At 41.8% G+C, this 27,440-nt stretch overlaps 1 protein-coding gene across 2 annotated transcripts in view; it reads right to left on the bottom strand.

Moving 5' to 3' along the window:
* Positions 1-27,440, bottom strand: part of SHC4 (SHC adaptor protein 4) — a 129,508-nt gene that overhangs the window by 75,832 nt on the left and 26,236 nt on the right. For both annotated transcript variants that reach the window (XM_036075974.2, XM_078079390.1), the window contains exon 2: positions 13,663-13,733. In XM_036075974.2, the coding sequence (XP_035931867.1) occupies positions 13,663-13,733 (71 nt within the window). The remainder of the gene's footprint in view (positions 1-13,662; positions 13,734-27,440) is intronic.

The following is a 27,440-nucleotide window of genomic DNA, read 5'->3' as shown; positions in this document are numbered from 1 at the left end:
GATAACAGAACCTGGATAAAGGCTGGTTCGGTGGGCTCTGCAAGCAGATAGCAAAAGGTCCAAAAGTAGCTCCTTCACAAATTCTGTGACCCTGAGCAAGGTAGTGCTTTATCCTTATAATGTCTGTCTGCTTTAAGAAATGGGTCTAACCTGCTTTTTACAATGCCTAGTACCCAGCAGAGTACTCTCTGTGTTATAACTGGGGTGCTATAGATAATATGTTGGAGAAGAGGTCCAGTCATGTCTGTTATGCAACTAGTAATGGACAGTACACGTTTCTGTCAAGGCAGAATGCGTAAATGTGGCACTGAATCCCAGTGTGATCCCTTTTCCCAACTCCCCCTTCTGCAGAGAGGTACTCATTGCCCCTATTGCTGGAGTGTTCACTGCTAATGGCTCAAGGCTAAGTTCCTTCTCCAGAAAATGTCTCCTCCTTAAGGCAACTGCTTTGCCCACAGATACATCCCCTCTCCAGAGATAGAGGGCATCCAACGACAGGTCAATATGAAGTTCCAAGACCTGGTCTCTTTGCCCATGGGATCTACTCAGGTCTTTCGTGAGATGGTATCGCTGGTCAACCTCCCCCCCCGCCTGGTCCTGCATCCCTCACTCCCTCACGTGTTGCTCCTGAGAGCCCACCCAGCAAGCCTCTGCATTTAACTCTCTACCTCAGAGTCTGTTTCTACATCTAGCCTCTGCCCTGCTCATGAGCTGCTGCCAGAATGATGCCACCTGACACTGGCATACACATTTAACTAGAGGATGTTTTTTTTTTTTTTTTAATAATCTGTGTTGTCACAGATGAGAGTGGAAAGAAATTATTTTCAGAGAAATTCTCATTAGTGGCTCAGATAATCTGGATCAAAAAGATCCACCCTCGTATTGTTCAATCATATGTGAAAGCACCCATTTTATAGAGTAGGTGCAGCTCTCACGAGCTACAACTCATGTTTAATTAAAGGGGTCAGAGCTGCACACTTACTCTGTGGGGCAATTCGCAGTTTTCCTAAGGAGAATACCAATAGGGCACGGAACAAGTCTGCCTGGCAGGTGGAGAGATGCACCAACTGTCCTGCATTTCCTTTGGCCACAAAGCTCTCTTTTTATCAAAGATAGGACTCCTTCATGCAGAGATTAGTTTTTAATGAATTTTGAGTACCTTCCATCTGGGCTCGCTCTTCCTAAAAGGAACTGCATCATTGCCTTTTCTGGCTATATATACACAGACATAGAGCAAAATTAGAACTCGCTGCTCTGACATTCCCCAGGCTTTGCCCTTTTCTTAAAAATGAAAACAGAACAACAGTAAAAACCTCCAGATGCTTTGGGGGAATTTTCTGGAGAACCGCCTTTTCAAAATGAAGGGGTTTCCATATGATCCATGGCCCAACTGTAAACCTCATTTTGAAACCACAGGATATGCTTCCCTTATACCCGTGGTTCTCAAAGGGTAGTTCCTGGACTAGCAGCATGAGCAAAACCTGGGAACTTGATAGCCATGCAAATTCTTGAATCAAAAACTCTAGGAGTGGAGTACAACATTCTGTGTTTCAACAAGTCCTCCAAGTAACTGATTCCCTTGCATGCTAAAGTTTGAGAACCATCGTCTGACACAATCTTTATTTTTCCTTAGTAGAGATTGGAAAACATCACTAAAAGTATCCTCACCTACAAATTTATGAGTATCATTATGAAGGCCCTTCCAGAGAGAACTCACAAATAAGGCACCTGGCATACTGAACCCAGGCCAAATTCCAAATTGAGGACTCAACATTTCTTTACTCTGCCACTTCTGGCTTTCGGCATTTCCCTGAGCTTTGTTCCTTAAAGTTCTCTCATTTTGAGGAAGGCAAGTACACAAGATTCAGGCAGATTTGGTTTCTGGTTCCACCACTTATTAACTTGCTAGGTGACCATGGTGAGTTCCATAATTTCTCTAAGTCTCGGTGTCCTCATGGGCAAAATAAGATTAATAGTGATATCCCTCTTACAAACGTTAACTTTTGTGATGATGACAATGCTGATGATGGTAGCTATTACTTAATCATAAACTACTCTGTAGACTGCTTGCTAATAGTTGAAACTAGAAAGAGGCTGAAGCCAATTCCATGGGGATTGAGAAGTCTTTCTCTTCATCTGAATCAACTCCTTGAGCCCCAAGGGTCTTTAAACCAAACTGAGTATCTTCAGTGAATTTATTTTTATTCCTTTGTTTAGCAATATTTATGAATGGTGTCCATGTGTCAGGCACTCTGCCTTAGAACTAGGGGCCTGACCCAATTGTCTAAGAGTTCCTCATTCTGGAATTTGATCTCATTTAGGATGCCAGATTCCATGTTGGTAGATTCTCTAGGTCTTTTCTGCTTTTCTCTGACTACCAGCAGTGACCATGGAGGCTTCAAGACCTCCAGAGTCACCTCAAGATCTGTGATCAAGGCCTGAGAAGACCTGAAACCTCTCTCTTAACCAATAAATATTTATTGATCCAACTATATCTTGGGCACTGTGGCTTTGAAACCTGGTCCAGGGCTATCACCAGGCTTCCACAAGAACCTTCAAACCCAAAGATGATGGATGATGGAGCTCTTATGATTAGTCCATTGAAGTAGAAACATAGGAGACCCAACCCGTTCCAGGCCAGACACAGTCTGGGATGAACTCTGAGCTTTTTCAAGAGGATTCCATGAAGCTACAGCCTTGGTGTTTCTAGGAACACTGGTTCAAAAGCCTATTCTACTTGCACTGTTAAATGATTCAGACCAGTGTGTCTGTCAAAATCAAAATTAGAAATCTATTCTGTTGCTCCTGAAGAACATTTGCACTGACTATAATTGGGAATGCTTGGGGTGCTACAAATTCAGTTCTGACTTCTATAGGAAACCAAAAAGGGCTACAAAAGGGAGATACTCAAATGCCTTCTCATCTGGCTCTGCACAGTAAAGGAGGCCTGGGGAAAAAATCACTGGATAAAGCTATTTAACTCAACAATTGGAGTTAAAAACACTGGGGTCTCCCCAAAATGCCTAGGCTTTAACATTCATGCATTTTAAGCTCTGAATTAATTTGTTCTTCCTCAAAACACTTGAGGCCATTCTCTACCACCCCTATTTAGACATGGGCAGCTAAACATCCTCGCTTGGCTCAGTAAATGTGTATATACAACCTTTTGGAGAGTGTGTGCTTGTGTGTGGATGTGTTTGTGTGATAATATCTACCTACCTGTAAGTTGCTATATTTATCATATGGATAAATTAGCAGGCCCTGATTTTAGCTGCAACATATTTTTAGAAACCACTTCATAAAGTGTATCACATTTTCCATGGGAAAGATGCTATAGTTGGGAGTTTCATTCCTAACCAAAGACTCCTCTGCAAATAAAATATAGATACTGTAAACAACTTGTCATGGAACAAAAATAATGACCATTTTACAAACCTCTATAAATATCTGAAGCATTAAAACACTGCCCTTGATGAGCACTGGGTGTGATATGCAACTAATGAATCGTTGAACACTACATCAAATACTAATGACGTACTATATGCTGTCTAACAGAACATAATAAAAAAAAATTCCAAAAAAAACCCCACTTCCCTAAGTCATATAAAAGAGAAATAAACATATACAATACCTATACATGTAGTCTCAAAGTTTCTGTCACCCCACAAAAATACAGCTCAATTGAATTATGTCCTAAAATTAATGTGCTAGCTATAATAACATGAAACATTTGATTAACAATTTAGCAAACTTTGGATTTTAGTGGAGCATTTTGGGGATGATTTAAATAGTGCCAATCTTTGTTGTTGTGTCCAAGGAAATTGATCTAATGTCTTCTTTTCCCTATGAGGTAGAAATCTATGTTTTACTGCATCTACTACCTCCATTTCATAAGCCTCTTTCTCCTCCTGCTTTTTCTGCTCTTCTTCCCCCTCCCCAGCCACTCTACTTCCCAATATATGATTATTACAGAAGTATTATATTTTCACAATGCAACTCTGTCCTGGCCAAAGATGATGAGTGCAGGATTAGGTCCCAATCACTGTCTCCCCTGGGAATCTGATATTTGGAACTGAGAGAACCAGAGATGGGGAATCTCTGGAGTCCTCTTGCTGGGGCCTTGGGGCCTCAGACCCCTGTCCTTCTACTGGTTTGTTCATGGTTTTCCAGGTTCCATAAGCTGCCCCAATATCCTTTCAGGAAAGCCCCCTTTCGGCTTAAGCTAGGCATTGTCATTTTCTGTTATTTAAAAGCAAAAGGACTCTTCATTAATATACCTATGACAAGTAGATACACTTAAAATGATTTCTTCCACCTAAAAGCTCAGGTCAAAGGAAGTACTACTCATACTTCACAACCTAGAAAATGTGCACAGCAAATGACAAAAACACCTAACAAATCAATAAGCACTATATACTTTGACTTTAGGTATTAAACTTATGACAGGAAAACCCTTATACCAAACTGCTCCTCTTGGTTATCTCCATTGAGTTGTCTGTTTTTTTCTTTTATTTTGCCCTACTTTCCAGTTCCCACTATAAGTCAGATTTACTTTTTGTAATCAGAAAAAAAAAAATGTTTTTCACTGTGAACAGTGAAAAAAATGTTAGGAATGAGATGTCCCACAGAGGATTGACATCGGTGATGATGATCATAGCCGCGCTGCTGTTCTCTCACTTAGAAGTGATTTTTAAAGATGACTCAGGTCTGCTGTTATTCCCTCAAAGGTCCCCCAACACCTTAGTCCATTCATGGCTAAAAGAGCAGTTCCTTAGCTTCAAAGCCATGTCCACTAGGAAACATTAAGTACTGTAGGAACAGGATATGGAGTGAGAGTACTTGGATTTGAGCTCCAGCAAAAGAGCTGTGTGGGCTTGGGATGGTCACTTACCTTCTCTGAGCCTCAGCCTCCCCTGCTTTAAAACAGGGAATTACAGCACCCCCCTCTCAGGGTGTTTGTGCAGTTCAAAAGAAACCACGGATGCAACAGCTCTGTGCTGTGGGAAACAAACACTAGCTCTTGGTATCTACTCTCTCCTCCCGTCCTCTCAGCCAGTGTGGCTGTTGGTTGGGCTTCTTTGTCAAGAAATTAGAAGAAGCCACTCTGCCCTCCTTACCAAATTCTCTTGGCTGAGGACCTGCTGGAAACTTAGACCCTGAAGCTTCAATTATCCTTCTCCTACTGGCTTTCAACAAAATAAAATTCACTTATACAATACTGGGTACTCCCAAAATATAACTCATCTATCTAGTAACTATACTTTAAAAAAAAATTATAGTAAAATACACGTATAAAATTTGCCATTGTGACTGTTTTTAAGAGTATAGTTCAGTGGCATTAAGTGCATTCACCTTGTGCAATAATCACCCCATCCATCTCCAGAACTCTTAACCCGAAACTGTCCCCATTAAGCACCAACTCCCTCGCAACCACCCCAGCCCCTGGCAACCACCACTCTACTTTCTGTCTCTGGATCTGACAACTCCAGGTACTTTGTAGAAGTGAAATCACACAATATCTGTCCTTTGGTGACTGACTTATTTCACTTTGCGTAATATCTTCAAGGTTTGCTATGATCTGAATGTTTTTGTCTCCCCCAAATTTGTATGTTGCAATCCTAATCCCCAAAGGTGCTGGTAGTAGTAGGTGGAGTCTTTGGGAGGTAATTATGTCATGAGGATGGAGCCCTCATGAATGAGATTAATCACAGAGCTCCCCAGCCCCTTTCGCAATACAGTAAGTCTGTGATTCGGAAAAGGGCCCTCACCCAACCATGCTGCCACCTTGATCTCAGACATCCAAATCCCAGAACTGTGAAAAATAAATATCTGTTGGGCGCCTGGGTGGCTCAGTTGGTTAAGCGACTGCCTTCGGCTCAGGTCATGATCCTGGAGTCCCAGGATCGAGTCCCGCATCGGGCTCCCTGCTCAGCAGGGAGTCTGCTTCTCCCTCTGACCCTCCCCCCTCTCATGTGCTCTCTCTCTCTCTCTCAAATAAATAAATAAAATCTTAAAAAAATAAATAAATAAATAAATAAATAAATATCTGTTGTTTATAAACTATCCAATCTGTGCTGTCTTGTTACAGCAGCCCAAACAGATTAAGACAAGGCTCATCCGTGTTGTAGCATGAGCCAATTTCCTTACTTTTTTCCTCAGCTTTATTGAGGTATCATCAGCAAATAAAATTGTCATATTTTTAAAGGGTACAGTGTGATGATTTGATATACATAGACGTTGTGAAAGGACTCCCACAATCAAGCTAATTAACACATCCATCACCTCCCATATCTAACTTTTGTGTGTGAAAATACTTAAGATCTAGTCTCAGCAAATTTCAATTATACAATACAGTATTATGGGCCATGGTCACCACGCTCTCAGATCTTGATCATCTTAAAATTAAAAGTTGGCACCCTTTTACCAACATCTCCACATTTCCCCCAGCCCCCAGCCCCTGGCAACTATCCTGCTTCTATGAGTTAGGCTTTCTGTCATTGTTCCACTTTTTTTTTTTTTAAGATTCCACATATAAGTGATACCATGCAGCATTTGTCTTTCTCTGGCTTATTTCACTTAGCATAATGCCTTCCAGGTTCTTGCATGCTGTCAAAACTGGCAGGATGTTCTTCTTTTTTAAAGCTAATATTCCTGTGTGTGTGTGTGTGTGTCTCACATTTAGCTTATCTATTTGTCCATCAGTGGACACTTGGGTTGCTTCCACCTTTTGTGTATTGGGAATCATGCTGCTCTGAACATGGATGTACAAATATCTGAGTCGCTGTTTTCAAGTCATTTAGAACTATACCCAGAAGTGGAATTGCTGGATCATATGGTAATTCTATTTTTAATATTTTTAGAAACTCCCATGCTGTTTTCCCTAGTGGCTGCACCATTTTACATTGCCACCAAGAATACACAAGAGTTCCTAATTTCTCCACACCCTGCTAAGATTTGTTATTTTCTGTTTTTTTGGATTTGTGTACTTTTGTTTTAAACAATAGTCATTCTAATGAGTGTGAAGTGCAATCTCATTGTGGTGGTTTTTTTTAAAAGATTTTATTTATTTATTTGACAGGGAGAGACACAGCTAGAGAGGGAACACAAGCAGGGGGAGTGGGAGAGGGAGAAGCCGGCTCCCCACTGAGCAGGGAGCCCGATGCGGGGCTCAATCCCAGGACCCCCGGATCATGACCTGAGCTGAAGGCAGAGGCTAAACCACTGAGCCACCCAGGTGCCCTTCATTGTGGTTTTGATTTGCATTTCCCTAAAGATTAGTGACATTGAGCATCTTTTCATGTGCTAATGGCCCATTTGTGTGTCTTCTTTGGAGAAATGTCTATTCAAGTCCTTTGGCCAGTTTTTCATAAAGTTGTTTGTTTTTTGTTGTTGTTGAGTTGTATAGGTTCTTTATTTATTCTGGATATTAACCCTTTACCAAATATATGATTTGAAAATATTTTTCTTATTCTGTGGGTTGCCTTACTCCTGTTCATTCAAATAGTAACTGTGCACCTATATGTGAAAGACATTGCACTAATGACTGAGCAAAACAGTGCCATCGACTTGCCTACCCTCTCTCCCTTCATTTGACTCTGTCATGCTATCAGAACCCTTCCCAATGCTTGGAAACATTTTTTTTTAATTACTAGATCTTTGGAGTCTTCTAAAAGGAATTTAATTGACTATTTCATCTCAGATATCTGAAAAGTGAGATCTCAGTCCTAAATAGGTTGTGAGGAACTGGGGAGCTGTGAAACTTGACACCAGAAGAGACAGCCACTGTCCATACACACACACACACACACGCACGCACGCACGCACGCAGCCCAAAACCTCCAGCAAGAGCTTCTTGCCATCTACACGTGTGTGACAGGAAGTACTTCTGCTTAAAACAGTGCTTGCTGAAGAGTATTTGACTGTTAGGTTTTATTGTAACTGTGCTCGCCAGCTGATAAAGGTTACAAACATTGACCCTGGGACACTGGACCCTTCCTGGGGTCTTAACAGTCTTTCCTGACCCATGAACAACGCACTTGTTTTATCGAACCACGTACATTGCCTCTCAGCCAGAGTGCTTGGTTTCAAGCCTTAGCGTGACCACCATAAACTAGAACTTAAAAACTCCTGATTTGGTTTTTTTTTACCACTCTCCTCAGTAAATTTCTTCATCAAGGAATGTTTCCTTGCACGGCACGTTAAGAGACTCAGTCTTTTATACCCACATCTGGCAGTCTTTATTTTATATGCCATGTGGGCTACAATCCTACTAACTCCAATGGTCTACCCAGAAGTCAACAAAGAACCCACACGCCAGATTCAGTACAGTTACTCTAAGGTTTTTTTTTTTTTTTTTTTTAAGATTTATTTATTTATTTGAGAGAGAGAGAGAAAGAGTGGGGGTGGGTACAGAGGGAGAAGGAGAGAGAAACTTTAGCAGACTCTGCGTGGAGCGGGGAGCCTGAGTCGGGGTTCAATCCCAGAATCCTGAGATCACAACCTGAGCAGAAACCAAGAAACGGACGCTTAACGGACTGTGCCACCAAGGTGACACAGTTACTCCAAGTTTTATGCAGAAACACACACTGATCCCTGGGTAGCTGCAACCGATCTCATTCCTCTAATCCTCAGGACATTTAGATAAATGCCAGCCTGTTTTCAAACAGATATCTTAATTTAGCCACCAAACATACAGATATTTGACCTCTACAGAATACTTTCCCTCCTTACATTCACATGCCTTAGAAACCACAAACACAGGCCTTTATGTAAATGTTCAGCTGCATGGTGGATCTGCTTTGCATCAAATGGTTGCTAACACACATGCACACACACACAGACACACACAGTATGCATTTGTCTCTGAAGAACTGCCTTTAACGTCCTGTTGAAGCCAAAGAATCAAAATTTCAAGACAGTGAATTAAATCTGCAGAATCACTGTTCATTAGCAGTAATGTTTCAAACAGGAAATTAGTCCAATTACAATATCCTCTGAGTTATGATCTCTGCTTCCTCATTGCTTTACCTAGTACCAAATCACACAAATAGCCTGCTTAGTGTCTACAGCAGTGGTTCAAAAAACAGCGCTACTCAAGGTTTTTCTGCACCCATGGAATGGGGCAGATAAATTAATCCATGATGTGCAGCCCCTTACGATCAGCTAGAGAAAATGAATCCAAAGCCAGGACCCTAAAAAGGGAGCATTTACCACCCGTTGTCTAACAGCTCCCCATTTTCCTTCATAGGCCCCCAGGGATGGCAATCACAGGAATGAGCCAACCCACAACCAGCTGCTGCCTCCCAGCTGTCCTGGAGCCTGGTATGGGCAGATCCTGTGCTGGGTATCTTGTGCTTAGCCTGGCTGATTTTATTACCAAACATGAGTTACAAACATAAGGCAATAAATACAGGAAGAGGACAGAGTAGTAAGACAACGATCTTGAGGTCCCTCCCACCAGCAGTGTGCCCTGCCCCTTGAAGTAAATGATGCCCTGTGATAAATGTGATGAACTAGATGTCCCCTCAACAATTTCTTAAGAAGTGCTGTTCTTTTAGGGTTGAGAGTCAAGCCCTGTCCCACCAGCTCCACTTATTGGGTTTACCCTGAAGGGTTGTTTATCTCTCCTTCGGTATCTGAGGCAAGTTCCCACCCAGACACAAAGAAGGAGGCATCCTTAGAGAGAGAAGGAAGATTTTTTTCTTCTTTGCATGATGTGAATGCTTACTCAAAGGAGGGAAAACAGGCTAGGTTTTAGTGAGCTGAGTTATTTTCTGTGAGTGTGTGTGCATGTGTGTGTGTGTCCTGATTTAGATGGAATGAGGTGTTTTGTTTTCTTTAGCTTTGTTTTAAAAACCAGAATGGAAACTCTTTTTAGAAGAGAGCAAATGACTATACCATCCTTAGCATGACTTTCACTTTCCCTTTCTCTCATTTCCTCTTGATATTGTTTTCTAGACATTGTGAAGACAACTGTGGCTGTGAGCCTTTGTTGTCCTAATGATCCTGTTTCTCTTTTCTATCAGGAAAACCTCCTCCTTTGCCCTTTTGCATGAATACCTGGCTACTAAAAACTGAGATCTGGTCCTAAATCAGTCAAAAGGATAAATGCCTGGGTGAGAATTAGTGGCAGAACAACAGTAGAAACCACCCACAGGGCTCCTTTGGGGACTAAATCTGGAGTCAAGGTGGGGGGTTGTATGATGGAAACTTTGAAAGGCGTGTGATCCAGGGAACTGCTGAGAAAGTGAATAGCCTCTTGTCCTTTTCTTTTTTCTCTGCTCTATTTGAGTACTCTCTGTGTTCTAGAAATCCTGTGCATTCAGCCCTCAAACAATTGGCAGAAAAGTCCGTCATGAAGACACGAATTCTACTCCAACTTTCTTCTCTGTTTCAAATGCTGACCCACCTGTTAGATCTTAATCATGGCTCCTCCTTCATCATCAGGAATTTCCCGTTGCTGTCTCCCCATTGTCTGGAATAATGTATTAACTAATTTAGAGATGGTGAGACCATTTATCATGGGTGGGACATCAGCCTGAAATACAGTTTGTATCTAGAGTGGCAATTAGATACACTAGTTTATCAGCATTCAGCCCTGATTGATTTTATGTTTATGTTTGATGGTAAAGGTAGGGAGATAGCTGTGGTCACACAAAATAAAGTTCTTTTGGAATTGTAACCCGTCCAGTGAAATCTTTCTTCTCAGATTAAGTAGGATTATGAGTTCAATGATACCTGGTGAATATGTGAACTTTAAATTTAAAATAACTCAAAACCTGATTAAACCTAATGTTTTAATGATAACATCCAAGACAATTGGTAACAATGCAACTTGGCAAGTGGCCAAATGTCAAAATACATGTAACTTGAGAGAAGAGAGGAGAATGAGATAAAGACGGAAAAATTAAAAGAGAAGGAAGCAAAGTAAATATTTGGGAAACCGGGTAGGAATTAGAGATTTTAGAGAAATCCTTGAGCTTGCACAACTCTGCCCAGAGCACAATGCACCATACCTGAATCACACATGGACACATCTATAAGGAATAACATCCAGATACCATGCCAGGCACCTCCCCTTGGGTGTGTACATTAGTTATGAACTGAATCTTCATGGCACAGAAAAAATAATCTTTTACCATTTACTAAACAATAGGAAACTATAGACTTCCAAGTTCACAAAGATTTAAAAAAATCGATACTAAAAATAAAAGATACTACATGGCTGAGAGAGAATATCTAGTCAGTTCTTCTGCAGAATGATTTAGCAATACACACCAAATGCCTTCAAAACAGTTATATTGTTTGGTCTTGTTCGAAATCTTGAGGACATTGTGTTAAACGAAATAAATCAGTCACAAAAGGACAAATACTACATGATTCCACTTACAAGGGGTACCCAGAGTAGTCAAATTTATAGACACATAAAGTAGAATGGTGGTTGCCATGGGCTGGGGGAGGAGGGAATGAGGAGTTATTATTTATTAAGTACAGAGCTTCAATCTGGAAAGATGAGAAAGTTCTGGAGATGGGTGGTAAGTAATGGCTGCACAACAACATGAATGTACTTAATGCTACTGAACAGTATACTTAAAAATGGTAAATTTTATGTTATGCATATTGTATTACAATAAATAATAGTTTTGAATATTTAGCAACAGGGAAATGCTCAAGATGATAGAAGTAGTATCAACGATTTTCCAGATTTTCTATAAAAATCATCGTACGTTCATGTATGAAAAAAGACCGGAAAGGTATTCCAAAACACAAAATGTTGGTAGACATTATCTTAGGTGAGATTATGAGTGATTTTCTTTTTTCATACTTTTCTCTATTTTCCAAATGTTCTAAGTAACCATACAATATTTTTATAGCTAGAAAATAACATTTAAAAGCCCAGCCCCTAGACAGATGGTAACTACACTTGTGGTGAGCACAGCATAAAGTATAGAGAAGTTGAATCACTATGTTGTACATCTGAAACTAATGTAACATTGTGTGTCAACTATACACAAATTTTTTAAAAATTTAAAAGTTTAAAAATAAAAGCACGCCCCTACAGCTCTATCCCTGTACCCTGCTTTATTATTACAGTAATGGCACTTATTACTACATGAAACTATATTGTATATTTATTTGTTTCCTTGCTATAGTCTTGCTACCCCAGCTAGAACATAAACTTCATGAGGTCAGAGGCTTCTGCATCCTCAATTCTTGAACAGCTTCAGGCACTTAATGGGCACTCCATAAATATTTGAGTGAAAGAAAATGAGTAGATGAATGAACAGAAAATCAGTCATCCTTAGGTAAGGACAGTGGGCATTCCTTTGTCCAGTGTCCCCATTCCAGGTACCTGGCATAGCTACCTTTTTCCTCCTATCTGTAATCTGCTCAGGATTGGAGAAAGGGTTTTCTCCAGGTTAAGGATCATTGGGATGAAAATAAAGCCTGGACACATCCAAAGTAGGACTAATAGGGGAGAAAGTCATGTAGACACCAGGTCACCCGCAGAATAGTTGAAGGGACGGAGAATGGGAAAAAGAAAACTCAGAAGAGAAGGAATGGTGAGGAATTTGGGAAGACAGATTAGAATGCACCCTAGTGAGTCCAAGATAGCATTTCCTAAAGTGCATTTCATGGAACCCTAGGAATACGTGGGATGTTCATTTATGTTACATGAAAAAAAAGGATTCTGGGGCCAAACAAGTTTAGACAATCTTGAGATAGAATTTTTGAGACTGCTACATACACAGGACTTCTCAAGGTTTTAATATTCTCTTGTATACTGCTACTCTCCTAAAGAGCAATGTGATTCCTTTTCCCAAAACTTTGAACCACAGGAAACTTTGTCTAGGCCTACAATTTCATGGGATGAGCATGAGGAAGAGTTATCCTGTCTTCGTAATGAGAACATTCACCTTTGGAAAGGCTGGCCTGCAACCACAGATGCAGATTGGCACTGTAGCTTGTCCCTGAGACACACAGTGACACCATGTAGAAAAGATGCCCAAGGCTTCATCTTGAATCATTCACATCAACCCAGTCCTCTCACCTCATCCCCTCACCTCACAATTCTCCCAGTTACCAGTCTGGGCACATGCTTGTTCCTCTTTCCGTTCTTGCCTTGAACTTGACCTTAATGACCCATGCCTTGTATTTCTGCTTCTGATTTGTGCTTCCCCTATGCTGGGTAAGGCTCCCCTGGTTCAATTCCACACAATTCACTATACACAGAGGAGGAAGACTCAGACAAGGAGCAAGCAGGTTTTATGTCTTATAAATGGGGAGAACTTGAGCTTTCTGATACAGAAAGCTCTCCCCTAGTCTTCTTTTCAGCTACTTCTTCAACAGGACTGAGGTTCTATAATATTCAATGTCCAGGCATCCTTTTACATACTTTCGGTACCCGGAAAACCAGCTATTTCTATGACTGCATCATCTCATCAGTTCTTATATGGAATGCAGATGCTCCACCACACAACTGGGAAGTCTTTCACATGATGAGCCCCTCATCCACGGTCACTGGGCTATGTTCTAGCTTCCAACCATAAATAAATGCCCATGGTGACTTTGAAGGTTTGCATGAAATTCCTACAGGGAGGGAGAAACTATTCTGACTTTAAAATATAGCCCGCAAATCCTCTCCCATTTTTGTTCTCTTACCTTGTTACTTGGGTTCTCATTCCAAAATCCAGTGACCTCATTGATTGCAGTACTTCAATACAGCCCATGTACTGGAATAAAGAAAAAAAAAGAATAAGTAGGAAAAAAAAATAGCACAATGATGTTTCTCATCTTCATAGTGATTTCCTGGGAAACACCTTAAGTCAGCTCCTGATACCAACTTACATTGGCACACTTAGCCTACCATTGATATTTCTGAGCATTAATGGACACATGCCTTAAGCCTCAGTTCAGTTATAAAACATCAGCCAGGGACTTCTGGGTGGCTCAGTCGTTAAGCGTCTGCCTTCGGCTCAGGTCATGATCCCACATTCCTGGTATCGAGCCCCACATCAAGCCCCGCATCGAGCCCCACATCAAGCCCCGCATCAAGCCCCGCATCAAGCCCCGCATCGGGCTCCCTGCTCAGCGGGAAGCCTGCTTCTCCCTCTCCCACTCCCCCTGCTTGTGTTCCCTCTCTTGCTGTGTCTCTCTCTGTCAATAAATAAATAAAATCTTTTAAAAAATAAATAAAAAAATAAAACACAGCCAAATCCCAACTATGATAGCAGGAAGGCAGGTAGCAAAGATGATGTGAGTTCGAGCATGGGCTCTGGGGCTGGACTGTGCACATCCGAATCCTGGATCTGCCACTTATTAGTAATGGAAGCTCAGCACGTTACTCCACTTCTCTGCACTTCAGTTTTGTCACTGGCAAAATGGGGGAAACAATTAGAATTGTTACGAGAGTTAAATTTTTTCACATGGGTGAAGCTCTTAGAACAGCACTGGGTCCATGCATGTGCTCCAAGTGGTATGTGAGGCAAATAATACAGGGACCAGTGAAGCTTCTAAGGAAATAAAACAAGCATATAACTGCTAAATACAGAATTTAGTCATATAAGAAGATCTTACTTTTTCACAAGATCATTTACTAAAAGGGTTCAAGAAAGGAAAAAAGAGTCATGTCCTACGCCAGGAATTAGTAAATTTCCCTTGAACATGGAGTATTAGAAAAGGAATTGTGCCTTATAAGCGAAAAGACAGTTTATATTTAATGTGGGAACCATGGCGGGCTGCCGGTACCAGAGCAATGTGGTCGGTCTGTGTGTGAGAAGCCTTATGTCGGCAGCAGTATGGAGGTGGGTTATTGGTGGGGGGAAAAGTGAGGATGTTCCTGTCGAGGGGGAAGTAATGAGAGCCCACACCGAGGAGAGATGGCGGCAATAGGAAGGAGGGGACTAAGTCAAGTGACATCACGGAAATAGATACTACATGATTCGGCAGTTGATTTGATCTAGAGAATAAGAGACATGGATGAGTCAAGGATGACTCAGATGTTTCCAGCCAGGGTAGCAGAGGGAACAGTGATTCCATTAACAGAAACAGGAAAACCAGGAGAGGGGAAGATGATGAGTTGGTTTGGGACCCGTTGACTGAAAGACATTGGTGGGGTATCCAGGAAATGACAAGCCTGCAGTTGAAAATTGGATTCTGGAATGGTGGAGAAGAATTAAGCCTAGGGATGCAGACTTAGTAGTCTTCTGTGTAGCTTTGCCAAGCGAGGCTGTGGGAGTAAATCCTCTTAGCAGAGCCTTAGCTGACGAGGGAGAGTGTTTCTCTGAGAATGAGCTCGGAAATGTTATGAGAGCCAAGTGGTCTGATTGAAAGTTATCTGTCAGCTCCTTGGAAATTATATGCTTCCTGTTTAGCTTTCCTCTGGAAGCCTTCCAGCCTCCCTCTGCTTGGAAATGGCAAAAGCACCGTGGAAAGATGGCAGGATCCAGAGGGTGCCTCCCCAGACACTTCTTATAGTACTTCTGAGCAAATTCTGTAGATTTAGCATCCTAACGGCAAGTCAGCCTACCAAATGTTGCCTAGAGCCTAGTGCTGGGAGAGCACGCTGGCCAGGACAATCACCTGACAATTCTCAGCCAGATTCGTTTGTCACACTCCTCTTGGGTCTCTAGTATTGACATACAAAAATTTTTTTGAACACTTTATACCATCCCAATCATGCTTAACTTCCCAAGGTTAAGATATAACTGGAAAAGTGAGTGATGTCTAGACAGTTCTGTTCAATAATCCATAAGACTTATTAGGAAAGAAAATCTAGATTTAGGGGATGTGGTAGAAAGCTCATCTCAGAACTATCAGGAAAGGAGATTCCAAGGGTCCAAGTTTCATGCTGAGGTGCATTAAAAAGATTGTTTTCATGTCCTCACTGGCTGCTCCAGCTTCTCCTGCCTTCAGTATCTTCTCTTCATTTCAGGACTTAGCTCCTGCTCCTCTATTTCCTGCACCCCTCATCCTGGAAAGAATGAACTCCCCACACAGTTGGGGTACAGGTTTGGGCTACTCCTCTAATTCCTGCAGGAGGCTTTGTCAGCACCAAGGTGGGTGTCATCTTTCCCTTCAGCGGTAAATCATCAAGTTCAGATGACAATGATACTAACCAGCCCATCAAGGCACACTTTTTGAAAATGTAAACAAACACCTACATTTTTCTACCTACATTTTCTGCCAGATTGATTTTTCAAAAATGTCCCTCCATTCTGGAAACCCCTGGTATTTATTATCAAAACAAACATGTTATTATAAACCCCCAGACCCTGTGTTTTCTGGCCCCTGCTTACCCCCCAACTTCATCTGTGTCATTCTCCCCCTATACACATCGCTGACACATTGGTCTTCTCTCTCTTCCTCAAGTACACCCAACTCTTTCCAAACACAGGGCCTTTGCACTTGCCCCTTCCCCTCTCCCCTTCTGTCTTGCTCTTCCGCCATCTCTTTATAGGACTGACTTCTTCTCAACCTGTAGGTTTTAATTTAAATATCACTGCCTCCTGTCACCCTTCATCACAGCCCTCACTGGTCACCTTCGTGCCACTGATGATCAGGTCTACTTGTTGGCTTGCTTGTTTATTGCTTGTCTTCATTCCCTTGACTGTAAACATAATCAATGCTGTATTCCCAGCACCTGGGGCAGTGCTTAGGACATGTTGGTACTCAATAAATACTAGTTGGAAGAATGAATAAAGCTTCTATTGTTCAACTCCAACAGTGTCTTTAAAATGAGCAGAGGGAGAGAAGAGATGGAAGGATGTGAAGGTTTGACTGGTCTCTCATCCTGGGGGATAAATGAAGAGTACAGGAGAAATGAGGACTCAGAAGGAGACTCAGTAACTATAAACCAGGATGATACCTTTGGAAGACTTTTGGATTTCTCTGTCATTTCCTCTGTTTGTTATTTTTGTTAGTTCCCATCTTAGAGATTGGCAACAAACAACCTAAATGGAAGAGGTTTTGTAGGGAAGTGGGAGGCTGGGGAGAACATGTCCTCCTCAGGCAGTCTAGCGGCAGTAGGTGGGGAGAGCCCTGGATGATAAAGTTGATGGTGGGGACTTTAACAGGAAGGGAGAGCAGGCTGCATATCTGACAGGAATGGGGAAAGAGGCAAACAGAGTCAGTTGGACAGAGACGCTCCATGGCCAATGAGGCTCAACACCCATGTGAGGACGAGTGTCAAAGTGGGGGCAATTTTCAGTCGGATCACTCACTGGCGGATCACCAGTGGTGGAATTTGGGTTATCAGTGAGGAAAGAGGTTTTTAGTGGAGAGAGAACAGGAAGAGAGAGACTCTTACAAGGCTTTGTTCTTAATCACACTTCAAGGCAGTAACCACCTCATCTGCTTCCTTCTAAGACAGATCCAGACATTGCTTCCAACCCCCTTGTCCTTCATGGGAACCTCTATTTCGCTCCAGACACTAGAAATGTGAGTCATGCCTGAGGTGATATGACAATGAGTACATTTCCCCTTCCACTGTGGGCATGTGTTGAGAAAGCCACTCTGAGCAAAAGGAAGGGAGGGAATCGGTGCCTGATTTTTCACAATTATCCTGAAGCCTGGAATGGACTTTGGACTTGGTCTTCCCATTAACTCACAGAGTCCATTTCACTCAGAAACCATTGCTATGAGGAAGCAGGGAGAGGGCAGTGCATAAAAATAATCCGTCCACTTCTTTGTTTAGGTACCTGATGACCACATAAGCAGACAGTAGTTGAATGTCAATGCCTGAGGAAGGAGAAATTTGGTTTGTTGATTTAGGTATAAACTGGGAATGACAATACCTCTTACTCATTTATTAAATGTGGATCTGAATAAGATATGGTCTCTGTTCTTAAGAAACCCAGCCTCAGGGGTACCTGGGTGGCTCAGTCAGTTAAGCATCCGACCCTTGATCTCAGCTCAGGTCTCGATCCTCTGGTCATGAGTTCAAGCCTCATGTTGGGCTCTACACTGGGCGTGGAGCCTACATTAAAAAAAGAAGGAGAAAAGAAAAGAAAGAAAAGAAAAGAAAGAAACCCAGGCTCATAAGGATAAGAGAATCATGAAAGAGATTATTTCTTTTCTTTCTAGGAGTATAGTCATTACTGTTAATTCCATTTAATAGATGAAGATATTAAAGCCTATTAAAGGGAAGTGCCTGGCTCAGTTTCATTTATTCAGTGAGACTGAATCAGGGTTTATTCCAGAGTCTGTAGCCCATCCTGGGACTCTGTGTGTAAGCCTTGTATAACAGGAAAAGTAAAAACAGAAAGGGTCACTGAGCTGGCTCCCACTGACTCTTCCTTTGGTCTGCTGAAGTGGGTAACAATGAAATGAGCCTGGGGGCCACAGTGGTGAGAGCAGGATGAATCCAGCTTCTTCTGGGGAACACAGGAGGTGGCACACGAGACAGAAGACACTCCCTAATTCCTGACCCTGAGAGGACACCGAAGACCTTTATTAGAGGCATACACGGGTGATAAGAAAGTAGTGGAGCTCAGCAGTGCTCAGACAACCTTCCTATTCAGTACCTGACAGACAGCTTACCTAACTCCTAGCTCATGCTCTCTCTTCATGCCCCAAGGCAGCAATAATATTTTTGTACTGTCTGAGCTTCAACCACTTGCTCCCAGGGAGAGGTGAACAGCCTATTCATTGCTGTGTGTATCTTGGGCTTTGAAGAAATTACTGGGGTTTTCAGAGAGGAGGAATGATAGCTAGCTTATGAGAATTTCTCATACTGGCTCCTTTACAGAATGATTTTGACCGTATTACGTAAAGAAAAAGGATATATATTCTTACATCCTCAGAAAGAATGTCCGAAGGACACATAAGAAACTGGTAAGAAAGGTAACAGCGGTTACTTCTGGGAATGGGAGAGAGGCAAGCTTTTACTTTTTACTTTACACTTTTATATTGTTTATTTTTTAAAAATAAGTAGGTAGTATTATTATAGGGTTTAAAATTTAAATAAAGCGTACCTTAACCTCTAGGAAGCACAGTTCATTAATTATTAAGTAGGATTAACTCCTTTTTTTTTTTCTGTGGCATACAGTATTCCTTTCCTAGAATGTACCTGCCCCTGTGCTAGGAGTATAGGGGGATATTGTTCAAGAGAAGGCTTCAGGCAGAGGCCCTGCATTTGATAAGACAGGGAAGAATGACACTTCGAAATGATCAAAACACCGAAGAACAGTATGTAATTAAGTGTGATATGACAAGGGCTCCTTCATGAAATAAATGTTTGACAATAGTAAAGGCCACCAACATGGCCCAAAGACACTGCAGGATTTTTCTGCCACCTTTAAATAACTTCTAGTCTTTCTCACTAAGAAAGGGAGATTGGAGGGAGGACATTCTCTTCATAATCTTGTGATGTTGTCTCCACTTCCTTTCTTTCTACTCATGCCTCATTCACTCTAGTAGTTCTGGCCTCAAAACTCTATTGAAACTGCCTGAGCAAACCAACTACCTTATCAGGGTCTACTCGAGGCAACTGTTTTTGTTCTGGTTCACCTGCCTAGGGCATTGCCCTTGCTGACCTCTACTCACCTCCTTCTCTTTCCTCTGACCCTCTCTCCCCATTTGGCTTTCATGACAGCATTTTTCTCTGATTCTTCATCTTCATCCTCTGACTGATCCTTCTTAGTCTCCTTTGCTAGTTCCTTATTTTTACCCCTGTTTTCTCTTTAAACAATGGTCTCTTCTCCTCTCACCCTATACTATGCAGTCAACCCTGACTGCATCTTAGAATCACCAGGGAAGCTTAGAAAATTCTGATGTCCAAGTTCTACTCCCATTCAATAGAGTCAATCTCTACCATGTAAGCCTTCAATTATTACCTGGGTACTGATGGCACAGAGATTTTCAACCCAAGTTCTTTTGCATGCTACAGACCAGTGTAATCACATGAATATGCATTCCACTTGCATCACAAATTCAGTATATCCAAATTATTCCTCTACTTACATTTCTGATCTCAAGCAACAGTATCACCATCCACCTAGTTACATGAGCCAGGAAACTCAACTCTTCCCCTTCTTTCAAATCCCTCATCCAATCAGGGGCCAAGCCCTGCCAATTCAAGCTCAGAGCCCTGCCAATTCAAGACAGGATCTGTCCTGTCTTCTTCCCTCAACTCCACACCTGCCCCAACTTTTACCATCCTCATTTGGGCACTCTGCCTCTCAACTGCATCATATGCACGTTCAATGTACCTGAAATGAACCATATTCGTTTGGCTGGCAGTAAGCAAGAGATCAATCTCTTTGTTCAATCCTGTAGCCCCAAACCCTACTCTCCAAATTAGACCTTGATCTCAATGGCCCAAGGGAAAGGGGGCCTGATAAGGCACTGATTCTGACCTTTGACCGTCCAAGTGCACAGTTGTGGAAGATTTTAGGGACTGTCCAGTGTATTCTTTACTCTACCTGAGTTTCACAATAGTGCTGAATTTTGAAATAACCCCCACAACAACAGAGTCTCTGGTGTCCCACCCTCTGAATCTGCCTTTCCCAATGCAGCTACCACCTCACTGAAACTCAGGTCTGGCGTGATATGACTCCATCCTAGCCTACTCCTTTCCCACCTAAAAATCTTTACAGGGCCCCCATCCTCAAACAGAGCTTCTCAAACTTTATAGAACTTCAAAATCACCAGAGAAACTTAAAAAGCAGATTTTTCAAAAGCAGATTCCTGGGCTCTGAGATATTCTGTTCCAGTAGGTCTGAGTAACTGCATTTTAATAAGCACTCAGGTGGGGACGCCTGGGTGGCTCAGTCAGTTAAGTGTCTGCCTTCGGCTCAGGTCATGATCTCAGGGTCCTGGGATTGAGTCCTGCATCAGGGTCCTTGCTCAGTGGGGAGCCTGTTTCTCCCTCTGCCTGCCTCATCCCCTGCTTGTGCTCTCTCTCTCTCTCTCTCTCTGATAAATAAATAAAATCTTTAAAAACAAAAAACAAGCACTCAGGTGATTCTGCTACAGGTGGTCCAAGAATCACACTTTAGAGAAAACACCAGTCCACAGGAAAAGATCCAACTCTCTTAGCTTAGTGGACAAGGTCCCAACTATCATCATGCAAAGGTCACTTCTTTCATGAGTCCTCTCCTCTCCTCTCCCTTCCTTAACCACAGTCTTGACCATACTCCCTTTCCTAAGCCCTCCTCTGCACACTTTATGGACTACTAGCAGACCTTTTATAAAACTCTAGTTGCCCATATGACACTTTTTATCAATGTGTATATACCTCTTTTAAAGCAAAAATGGTGTCTATTTCTTCTTTGTATCCTCAGTATAGAGCCTAACTCACCAATGTTCCTGAGATGAATGAGTAAGATATGGCTTGAATAACTTTTGAGAAAGAATAGGATGTGTACATAAAAATAATCATATTAAAGATTTAGATAATATTAATCCCTTATTCAAACTAAATCTCATCAAACTTAGATTTCCCAAAAGAACAATCATAAAGGTCAAAAACTCAGTGCTTAATAATTACAATATTAATGAGTGAATTAATCCAGATATAAGAAAGTAGCCAGATGAGGACAAACTCAGAAAAAAATGGCCTAAAAGAAGAACAGAACCCAAACTACTCACTCAAGTCCTTTGTTGCTATTTGGGAAACCAGATATGATTTCAGACAAAGCCAGAAATCAGACTTTATCTGTAAGTTTTCCTAATTTCAAAACCCAACCAGTCACAATGAACAATCCAAAAATGAAATTAAGAAAACAATTACATTGTAATAGAATCAAAAAGAATAAAATATTTACAAATAAATTTAACAAAATAAATGTAAAACTTATACTTTTAAAACTATAAAATATTGTTGAAGGGAATTCAAGATCATAATAAATGGAAAGACATCCACCCTCATGGATCAGATGAGTTTATGTTGTTAAGGTAGCAAAACTAAAATCTCTCAAAACTAATCTACAGAATTAACTAAATTCCTATCAAAATCCCAGATGGCTTCTTTGCAGATATTGACAAGCTGCTCCTAAAACTCACAAGGAAATTCAAGAGGCCCAGAGTTGCCAGCACGATCTTGAGAAAGAACAAAGTTAGAGGACTCACATGTTCCAATTTCAAAACTTACTACCCAGCAACACAATCAAAACAGGTGTGGTATAGCATAAAGATAGACACTTAGATCAAAGGAATAGAATTAGAAGCCAGAAATAAACCCTCATGTTTACTGTCAACTGATTTTTGACAAGGATGCCAAAATAATGCAAAAGGGGAAAGGACAGTCTTTTCAACAAATGGTGCTGGAGCAACTGAATATCTACATAAAAAAAGGAATGAAACTAGACCCCACACCTCATACCATATGCAGAAATAAACTCAAAATGGATCCAAGACGTATGTATGAGAGTTAAAATGATAAAAGAAAATAGACAAAAATCAGGACCTTGGATATAACAGCAAAAGCACAAGCTAATAAAAAAATAGATAAATTGGATTTCATAAAAATTAAATACTTTTGTGCTTCATGGGACACTACCAAGAAAATGAAAAGACCACCCATAAAATGGGAGAAAATATTTGCAAATGATATATCTGATAATGGACTTGGATCCAGAATATATAAAAAACTCTTACAACTCAATAATAAAAAGACAAATAACCCACTCTGAAAGTGGGTAAAAGATCTGAATAAACATTTATCCAAAGAAGATACATAAATGGCCAAGAAACACACAAAATGATGCTCAATATCATTCCCCATTAGGGAAATGCAGAGCAAAATGACAGTGAGATACCACTTCATACCTTCTGAGATGGCCATCATTTAAAAAACAAATGGACCCAAAATAGCAAGTGTTGGCAAAGACGTGGAGAAACTGGAACCCTGATACAGTGTGGGAATGTAAAATGGTGCAATCACTAGGAAAAACAGCTTGGCAATTTCTCAAAAAGTTAAATTTAGGGGCACCTGGGTGGCTCAGTCAGTTAAGCATCTGCCTTTGGCTCAGGTCATGATCTCAGGGTCCTCGGATCGAGCCCCACATCAGGCTCCCTGCTCGGGGAGTCTGCTTCTCTCTCTCCCTCTGCCTCTCCCCCTACCTTGTGTGCTCTCTCTCTCTCTCTCTTTTGCTTTCTCTCTCCCTCTCAAATAAATAAAATCTTAAAAAAAAAAAGTTAAATTTAGAATTACCATATGACCTAGCAATTCCGCTCCTCAATAAATACCCATGAAAACTGAAAACATATGTCCACACCAAAATCTTGCACCCAAATGTTCATAGCAGCATTATTCATAATGGCCAAAAGGTAGAAACCACCAAGTATCCATCAACTGATGAACAGATTGATAAAAAGGACATATCATGCATTGAAAAAGCATTTGGCAATGAAAAGGAACAAAGTACTGATACATGCTACAACATAAATGAATCTTGAAAATATTATTCTAAGTGAAAGAAGGCAGTCACAAAAGACCACATGTCGCATGATTTCATTTATCTGAAATGTCCAGAGTAGACAAACCTATAGAGCTAGAAAGGAGGGCTGGAAAGTTTGGGGGGTTGGGATGTGACTGCTGAAGGGTCCGGGGTTTCCTTTGGGGTTGATAACGATGTTCTAAAATGGGAGGTATTGGCACAACCCTGTGAATATACTAAAAACCATTGAATTGCACACCTTAAATGGGTGAATTGATGGCATGTGGATTACATCTCAATAAAGCTGTTACCAAGCAACAATAACAGGCCAAACAAACAATATCTGCAAGGCAGCATGTGACCCCGATGTAAACCATGCAGGAAATATGGTCGAATCGATGGATAATGAATAACTAAATGAAGCATCAGAGATCATTAAAGTTGTTTGACATCCTCTTCAGCACTCTCGAGGCAGAGTTCATTGCCCTTCCCTTGGGCTCCCAGAGCATCTTGGTCATACCCCAAGGTTGCACTCACCCAGTGGTGCTGCAATTTATCTTTTTAAATGTCTAAGCCTGCAGCTGGACTGTGGGCTTCTCAAGGGCAGGGAGTGAGTCTTAGTCATCATTATCCCCTGCACCTCTTACAGTGCAATAAATGATTTATTTGAATGAAGTAGCCAAGAAATGACATTCAGGAAGTCTCAAAATAACCTGCATCCTAACTGGACCATCTGTAATGTGTTCCTTCTTAAAGGGGTATGTTGCCAGTTAAAATAATCCTGAAGGGAAGCTGGTCAAAGGCCTCCTTGGGCCAGCTTTGACTCAGTATGTGTGTCGTATGAGAAGGGAATGGAAGGTCCTGCCCTGTTTAGTGCAGCAACAATTGAAAACCAGGGCAGGTAGACGATGGGGTTGCAGGGCCCCTCCTCCGGAACAGGGAGCAATATTGGGGAGCAAGTTTCGAGGGAGTTCAGTGAGACAAACAAGAAGACCGGCCTCGGTGGAAGAGGCACAAGGGGTCTTCGCAAAGACTGACTTTTCTTAGAGTGATCCGGTGGCGCTTATGAAACTTGCCTCCAAGAGCACAGAGCAGTGGACACCCTCCCTCTCTCTACCGTTCTCTGTTCTCTTGTATTTGCTTTTCTTTCTTTTTTATTTTTTTTAAAGATTTTATTTATTTATTTGACAGAGAGAGACACAGCGAGAGAAGGAACACAAGCAGGGGGAGTGGGAGAGGGAGAAGCAGGCTTCCCGCGGAGCAGGGAGCCTGATGTGGGGCTCGATCCCAGGACCCTGGGATCATGACCTGAGTGGAAGGCAGACGCTTAACGACTGAGCCACCCAGGCGCCCCTTGTATTTGCTTTTCTTTGGATCACTTATTGCTGACAGCATTATGTATTTGTTGTTTGTTGTCTGTCCCCCCTGACTAGAACGTTGGTAGCAAAGAGCCGAGACCGCTCTGTCCTCCACACCTGGAAGACCACCTTGCATGCAGTAGCCCTCAAAATCACACGGTTTGGTTAATTATACTTCAAACACACACACACACACACACACACACACACACACACTTGGGTGAATTGAATTGAGTATATTTTTAAAAATTCAAACATCTCCCCTTCCAAAAGCTCCTTCTGCTCCAGGTTCAACAGCCTGAATATCTGGAATTGTTCATTCATTCACACTCAGGTCTCGGCAACCAAGTCATTTCAACCCGGAGTCCTCACTGGTTACAAAGATGAAATCTTCTAAAAGTAAGTGGTGTGTTCTGCTTGTTCTTCCAAAAGGAAGAACTTCCTCTGCAGGCTTCCTGCCCAAGCCAGAGCAGGGCTGTGAAGGGGGCAAAGCTGGGCCCCCTTGGCCACCCTCTCCTCCCATGCTCTTTCCCAATGAAGTAGACTCCTTTGCCCACAGCAGATGGAGAAAACATCTGTTGTTTTAAAGTCCCTCTAAGGTGAGCGGAGCTGATAATGTCTTAACTATCATCTCCTGGGGAATTTTAGAATTAAATAAGGGAAGTTTTGAATTGATTCGGAAGAAAAGTGGGCAATCCAGGATCCTGCAGATAGAATGTCTTGAGTGCTGGAAGCCCAGATAAACCATAAAGATCTTGGTCGGGTTGGCACTTTGATGACACTCTAATACACTAGGATATGAGCTATCTACAATGGGCCAAAGAAACCTTCCAATTTGTCTGGAAAAAAAAAAAAGTACCGGCCGTCCGTGGGCAAGGAAAGTATGACAGCCATCTGCATCATGTGGGGCGACTATGCAGGGTCACATACCAACAGTCCTACTCCCATCGAGAACCCCTTACCCACGGGGATTTTTTTGAACTGAGAGAGGTTTCATCTCTGCCTACAGACCTGAGCACAGACAAAGTCACTCAGTCAGAGGTCATCCCGGTGGCAAAAAGCAGACCGAGAACTTCGGAAGGGCCACGAGCTCTCCCAGGAATAACTTCACACCCACATGTGGGGAGACGCGAGTAACTCTTTCTGTGCCTGGGCAAGGCCAGAAGAGCCATCCTATGCGACCACGTGCTTTGACACAGAGATTTCCAGGGTCTCTTTTCACAAGTGTTATCTCATTTGATCCTTGTGATAAAATTGTGACAGACCCTGACACTCCTTTTACAGATGGGAGAAAACTGATTATCAGAGGTTTGGTGCTCTGCTCGAGGGCCACAGAGCTGGCTAATGAGAAGAACCCACGTCTCTTTAAGCTTAACACTGTGATAGTCCATGTTATCTCCCTGATCTGGAGAAGTTTACCATCCAGGGAAGACTCCAAGTCCAGCATCTTTCAAAAGTACCAGATAGTACACAGTGATGTACCTCCTATCGATGAGGCATCTGCTGATAGCAATTCCCCCATGGTACCTGGGTCAGGTAGGAGTTTTCCCCATGATGCTGACCCCCCTGAAGTGCCCCATGTTCCATGATGGATATAGCCCAGGGAGATAACACTACACTGAGTCTCTCCTCCACTCATTCACCCAAGCCCTCATTATAAGTAGCAAAGAGCTGATTATTGCTCTATCCCCAATACCTAGAATACTGTCTGGCAGACAGTAGCCCCTCAAAATATACTTTAGTTGATTGAATTGAATATATTTTTAAAAATCCAAACATCTACGCTGCTGAAAGCTCCTTCTTCTGCTCCAGGTTCAAGAGCCTGAAATCTATATTTGTTCATTCCTTTTTTTTTTTTTTTTTTTTTGCATCAAGAGAAAAATGAGTGGTAAGGCCAGCCATCCTCTGTAGGTGGTAGATGTTTATATAATCTATAATCTCATAGTGGCTTGAAGCATGATTGCTGCATCCACCACCTAAAACAGTAAGTATTGTGTTCCGTTCCACACCATGACGATCACCCTCTGTGTTCTTGAGAAACAGGAATCGCATTGTACAAAGGTGGATTTTCCTTGACCAAAATATTCTCAATGTGCTCTTTGCAGAAACTCCTTAAGAGCCCTGTAGCTAATATCCAGTTTTAATGTTTGTTGAGGTTCAAAAGCTGCACCCAATAACTTTAAGCTAAGCCCCTTGTGGGGAAGAGCAGCTGTTAGCCCTGTGGCCCGGCCTCCTAAGAAACTTTCAAGAGTTTGTTGTTGTTGTTGTTGTTGTCACTGTAGAGGCCTAATCCTAGGAGAATGGGAATCCTGTTTTCTATTGTTCTTGGAGAAAGTCTCTAAAGTGGCAGAACTAGTTCCTCATAATGAAAATGAGAATTGGAATACTGGCCGTACTCCGATTAGCTGCTTTTGTAATACTAATTGACTGCACTCTCTTGATGGACCCAGTGAAATCCCAGGTTGTGTCAAAGCATTAAAACATTCAGAAGAGAAGTCTTAACGGTGCTGCTTACAGGAAGAACAACTGAATAATTGATCCCAGTAGCCATTTAACTAGAGACCTATGGTTTAAAAAGCAAGCTTTTTCTTAATCCCTGGAAGACCTTCATTCCTCTGGACACTTTATGCTTCCCTTTTGTCTTCATTCATCTACTTCTCCCACTCCTTTCTTTGTATAGGTGGGAGTTATTGGGGCTGTC

This window comes from Halichoerus grypus, chromosome 8 (assembly GCF_964656455.1).
Source record: "Halichoerus grypus chromosome 8, mHalGry1.hap1.1, whole genome shotgun sequence".
Taxonomy (NCBI): domain Eukaryota; kingdom Metazoa; phylum Chordata; class Mammalia; order Carnivora; family Phocidae; genus Halichoerus; species Halichoerus grypus.
This window is presented reverse-complemented; position numbering and strand designations above follow the sequence as displayed.